The sequence below is a fragment of the Apaloderma vittatum genome, unplaced genomic scaffold (genome assembly GCF_000703405.1).
Source record: "Apaloderma vittatum isolate BGI_N311 unplaced genomic scaffold, ASM70340v1 scaffold23404, whole genome shotgun sequence".
NCBI classification, from domain to species: Eukaryota; Metazoa; Chordata; class Aves; order Trogoniformes; family Trogonidae; genus Apaloderma; species Apaloderma vittatum.
The window spans coordinates 1-4,875 of NW_009714676.1; the positions used below are offsets into that span (position 1 = coordinate 1).

Here is a 4,875-nt window from a genome sequence, read left to right on the forward strand (position 1 = left end):
TTGGGTTGACGGTTTGGATTTGGTGATCTTAGAGGCCTTTTCCAACCTTCACATTCTAGGATGGGACACGGGGCACCAGCAATCCCAGGGAGATGGGACACCGGACCCGTGGGACTCTGCTGGCTTAAGGGACACACGGCACAGGAGGACACCAGGACCTCAGGTCACAGGAGGAGAGGGTGCAGAGGGCATGTGACAGGCTGGGGCGCGCTGCGACTTCGGCCGGCACAACCCGCAGGGACCTTTGCTATTTGCTCAGCGTTGGCACCGCACGGTTTTTTTAAGCCCGGACCTTGGACTCTGGCGCCACGACAGAGCGTGTGTGCCCACGGTTCAAAGCGCCGCCTGCCCCTCTCCAAAGGCTGTGCTCCAAAACGAGCAGCTCAAGTGACCTGTGCAGAGTATCGAGAGCAGCAAGAGGGAAAAAACCAGAAATTCCAGCCCCAAACCAGCAATTCCTGGGTGTTTCCTGGGGTTTTTTGGTTTTTTTTTTGCAGAGACAGACTGGCATCTCTACCTTGGGCAAGGTGAGTGCAAACAGCCTTAGCACAGGCTACTGTGCTACAGACCTTCATCCCAACCCAAAAATCTCACCCCGGGCTCAAGGTTTTTCCTTTTACGAAGGGAAATAGCCCGAAGTCTCACAACAAATCACTCAGGAGAAGTTCTGCTCGGCAGAGAGAAAAAAACAACCCATCATCCAAATCTGCACTCCCAATCCTGACCTTTATTAGTTACTCTTTCAGAGGGGGTTTACAGTTTCGTTTCTAGATCTTGTTGAAAGCAGCAATGTCCACACTTTGCACCTGAAAGAGAACAGAAGCAGCAGCACGAGGTCACCAAAGTGTTCTCTCAAGCATTTAAAACTCACATCAGGGAATTTTCTTCACAGCTGGCACGAGCGGTGCTCAAACGTGTCTTTAATCAGCTTCTCAGCTGCTGTAAGAGGATCTTTAAGGACCAATATTTAATATTCTTTAAAATATCAGTCATGACAGCACCGTGCTAGTTACTGCACGAGTCTTTAGACAGGCCAGCCCACAAAAAAACATCCTATTCGGAGCTTCTTGCAACATTAATATTAAAATTCCTGATTTACTTCAAATATTAGCAAAAGAACAGGAGGAGATGGATAGAAACCAGCTGCTCTCCCAGACTGGGAGCCTTAAAAAAATCTATTTATACACACAAGTGTCTCAGCAGGCGGCCACCATCGCTTCTATGCGGTTTTCTTTTAAAAATCCAAATTTGCCAAAGATCTGCATGTGAAGTTTAAGTTAAAAAATCACCCCGGCGGGTCGGCCAAGACTTACGTAGTCCTCGAACTTGGTGATCTCCTCCTCCAGGATGTCCGTCCCGACTTTGTCATCCTCCACGACGCACTGGATTTGGAGCTTTTTAATACCGTAACCCACTGGGACCAGTTTGGAGGCTCCCCACACCAACCCATCCATGCGGACGGAGCGGACGCACTCTTCCATCTTGGCCATGTCGGTCTCATCGTCCCACTGCAAAAAACAAACAAAAAAAAAGTGAAGCAGGAACTTTAGCGTTTTCCTAGAGATCTCCAACGGCCTCAAGTTGCGTCGTGGAGGTTTAGGTAGGAGATGAGGTAGACCTGGCATCGCTGGGTTAACGGTTGGACTCGATCTTAAAAAGGTCTTTCCCAACCCAAGCGATTCTCTGATTAGCCCCAAGATATATCAAGTGACTGAAAATTCAACATTACTCCTCCTCAGTCCGTTTCAGCTGCCCTTGCCCGGTTACTATTTTCGCCAGAATGAGCCGACGCCGTTTCGGTTCTACCTACGGGCACCGCAGACGCGAGGGAATCCTCCCGCGTGGGAGCGCCCGCTTTCAAGTGACTTTTTTACCAAGGGCAACTCATGATTCTGTGAACTCCGACGCGCAAACGAGATGATCTGGTGCCCTCCCCACGCTGCAGCTCCCCCACTCCAGTTACTCACGGGTTTCACATCCAGAAGGATGGAAGACTTGGCAATAAGTCCCGGTTTCTTGGCCTTCTTCTCTGCGTACTGACGGAGTCTTTCCTCCCGGACTTTGGCAGCCTCTTGGTCCTCCTCTTCGTCGTCGCTACCAAAAAGGTCGATGTCATCATCGTCGTCTTCCTCTGCGGCAGCTGGCTCGGCTTTCTTTGCCGGCGAAGCGGACGGGAGCTCCACTTTCTTGGAGGGAACACTGAACGGTTCAACTTTCTTCACCCCACGCCGTCAGGTTTGCGTTAAGGAAAAAAAAACAAACGAGGAGAGGATGAACCTGAGGCTGAATCAGAGAAGCTCAGGAACAAAAGCTGCTCAAGACGGTGAATGTGACCCCCCCACCACGTGATTTGTTCAGCTCCTGTTGAGCTTCCTCTGAAATTAAACGCGTTTTTACACAGGACATTTGTTGAAAAAGCATCCCCAGTTCTTCTCTATTGCCATGACGCGGCGTGTGTGCTAAGAAATTCAGGGTGCCAGGAGTGAAATGCCAACCCAACGTATATTAACTCAGAATTTCCACCAGCCCTCTCTAGCTGAAATCTCCGACGTAGCTTCTTCGCCGGTCTTAAGAGCAAAATGCTCCTCTCTACACGTAATTCTGGGCAAAGATGACGAGGCAGCTGCCAAAACTGTGGGAAATCCTGCACCAAACTCAGCTACGAGCATCTGTCTGTCTTGGGGCGGACCTTGGGAACGATCCGGGATTCGGGGAACAGCGCTCCGGCCGTGGCTCACCTGGGTGGGAGGAACCGCCGAGGGTTGGTGGGAGGTAGATGACTTTTCCAGAGCGTTCAGGCGGCTTTCCAACTTGAAGATGGCCAACTGAAGGTCGGCAACAACTGCGGGAAGAAGCGGGCGAGGGAGGAAAGAACATTATCCTGTAGGCTCTGAAATCGGGGCAGATTTGTTTCTGCTCCAAGAGGCGTTTTTAAAATTGCCCCACTCAGAGGCGAGACCCCCCCAAAGCTCGTATGGACCAGGCGCTCACCTGACAACAAAAACCAGGGAAGGGATAACACCCCGCAGGAGCAGGACCCCATCACCCAGTTTTAGTTCTCACGTCAGGACTTACCGCTGCGAAGGTTCTGATTTTCTACCTCCAGGTGAGAAATGCGCGACAGGAGGTCGTTTTGGTCGCCGGGAGGCCCAGAGGAGGTCGCGCTCGCGCTCTGCAACAAGGAGAACGGAGCTGAAACCGAGCTGTTCACCTAAGGCCAAGCTCAGCGGCTCAGTGAAGCAAAGCAGAGTCATGCCTTTAGGGGAAGAAGAACATTGGGAGAGCTAATCTAAGAACAAAGACTATTTCCTCTAGAGGTTTTATGAAAAGAATATACCGGCTCGACAGAATGAGGCGTGGAATGTATCTCGAGAAAATTCAGCTGGCGCCGACGAGAGCGGAGGATAAAGTCGCTCTTTGCGGTCTCAGATCTCGCGCGGCCACCGAACACGCACGATTTTGGGTTTTTTTTCCAGAAAGTTTCGCGCCAAACTTCTGAAACGGGGCATCTCGTCTCCTCTTACGGGGAAACTGAGGCACAGAGCACAGAAGTGACCTGCCTAACGTCACTCGGCGAGTCCCTGGGGAAGTTGCAGAGAGATCTCGGCGTTTCTATACTCCCACCTTCCCCGGTCCAGCCTTTTCATTCTCTCCCAAACGACTTAAACCTACTTTAACACATCCTGAGGGAGCAATTATACCAACCCCGCTTCAAAAGTATTTAACAGCAAAAAAGAGCTTTCATCCTTTGGTTTTTTTCCCCCCAAGGAGGCCTTTACCTATAAATTCAAATCAAGGGCAAGAAAATAACAGGTCTTCATGCTTTAAGTGTCATTTCTAACAGAATACAATAGGGGAAATAATTAATGCTCTTTCAGGAATATTTAATTATAACGTGGTCCTCGGTTGCAGCTGCCAAGCTTCGGAGATCTCAGCAGCCCCTCACGACACAGAGTGAGCGAAACACGGGGGTTAAGATGAAGAACATGTGGCACACAGAAAGCAGGACTCGAGCTGCCCGGCCCTGGGAGCAGCAAGGTCAAAATCAAAGAGACCCTTCTCCATCCACCCAAAAAGGGGCCCCGAGGTCAAAAAGCGCCACGAAATTCATCTCCGACGCTGCCTCTGCTGTAGGTACGGGCTCAGGAACGCAAACGCAGATCCGCAACCCGTGGCCACCGAGCCGGGAGACCTAAATTATCTCAAGTGAGCTCCATGCCGAGGGACAAACGCTTCCCGTCGCAGGGAGGGAGAATTGGGAAGGGCCTCGCCCTCCCGACGTCTTCGAAAATCACACAAAGCAGCTCCAATCCATGCAGCGGGGACTTACAGTTGAGCGGCCCGACTGCCTCTTGGGACGGGCGCAAGGAGCTTCTTTACTACGAGGATCTGTCTTCTGCTGCAAAGGGCGAAAGGTTTGGAGGACGTTTGGTTCAAGGCAGAAGGGACTAAAAAAGGTTTCGCTCATGCTGGGAAGAGGCGAAGCATGCAGGGCGAATCGTCAAGCAACGAGACGCAGCCTCACGCCAGCGAAGCCCGTGCAAAAGATGTTTTATTTGGGCCACAAAATTTCTGCCGACTTGTCAGCAAACGTCCCAGCGGCTGCGGGACAGTCGTGCAGCCGGGTGGCAGAACTAGAGCGAGATGTCTCAGAGGTGCGCGCCGCTGCCTTTCCTGTCGTTAAAGAAATTAATAAAATCTAAGACCTGACGGACGCAGAAACACGGGAAAAGTGACCGAGACTCTTAATAAGCCCAATTAACACAAACGAATCTCTCAAAGAGGAGTAAAGGCGCTGAGAAGCTGCTCAACGCACCAAGGATAAAAATTCAAGCTCGGATGAAGCCGCTTGCCTGACCCCTTCCCGTTCTAGTT

At 51.2% G+C, this 4,875-nt stretch overlaps 1 protein-coding gene across 1 annotated transcript; it reads right to left on the reverse strand.

The window, feature by feature from the left end:
* Window positions 1–706: 706 nt before the first annotated feature.
* EEF1D (eukaryotic translation elongation factor 1 delta (guanine nucleotide exchange protein)) lies at window positions 707–4,399 on the reverse strand (the record flags this gene model as incomplete). The annotated part of the gene is made up of 6 exons (XM_009868867.1): window positions 707–806; window positions 1,314–1,508; window positions 1,968–2,216; window positions 2,739–2,842; window positions 3,076–3,172; window positions 4,331–4,399. Coding segments are annotated over 6 exons (753 nt in total), but the record flags the coding sequence as incomplete, so codon positions are not given.
* Between the last annotated feature and the right edge of the window lie 476 nt (window positions 4,400–4,875).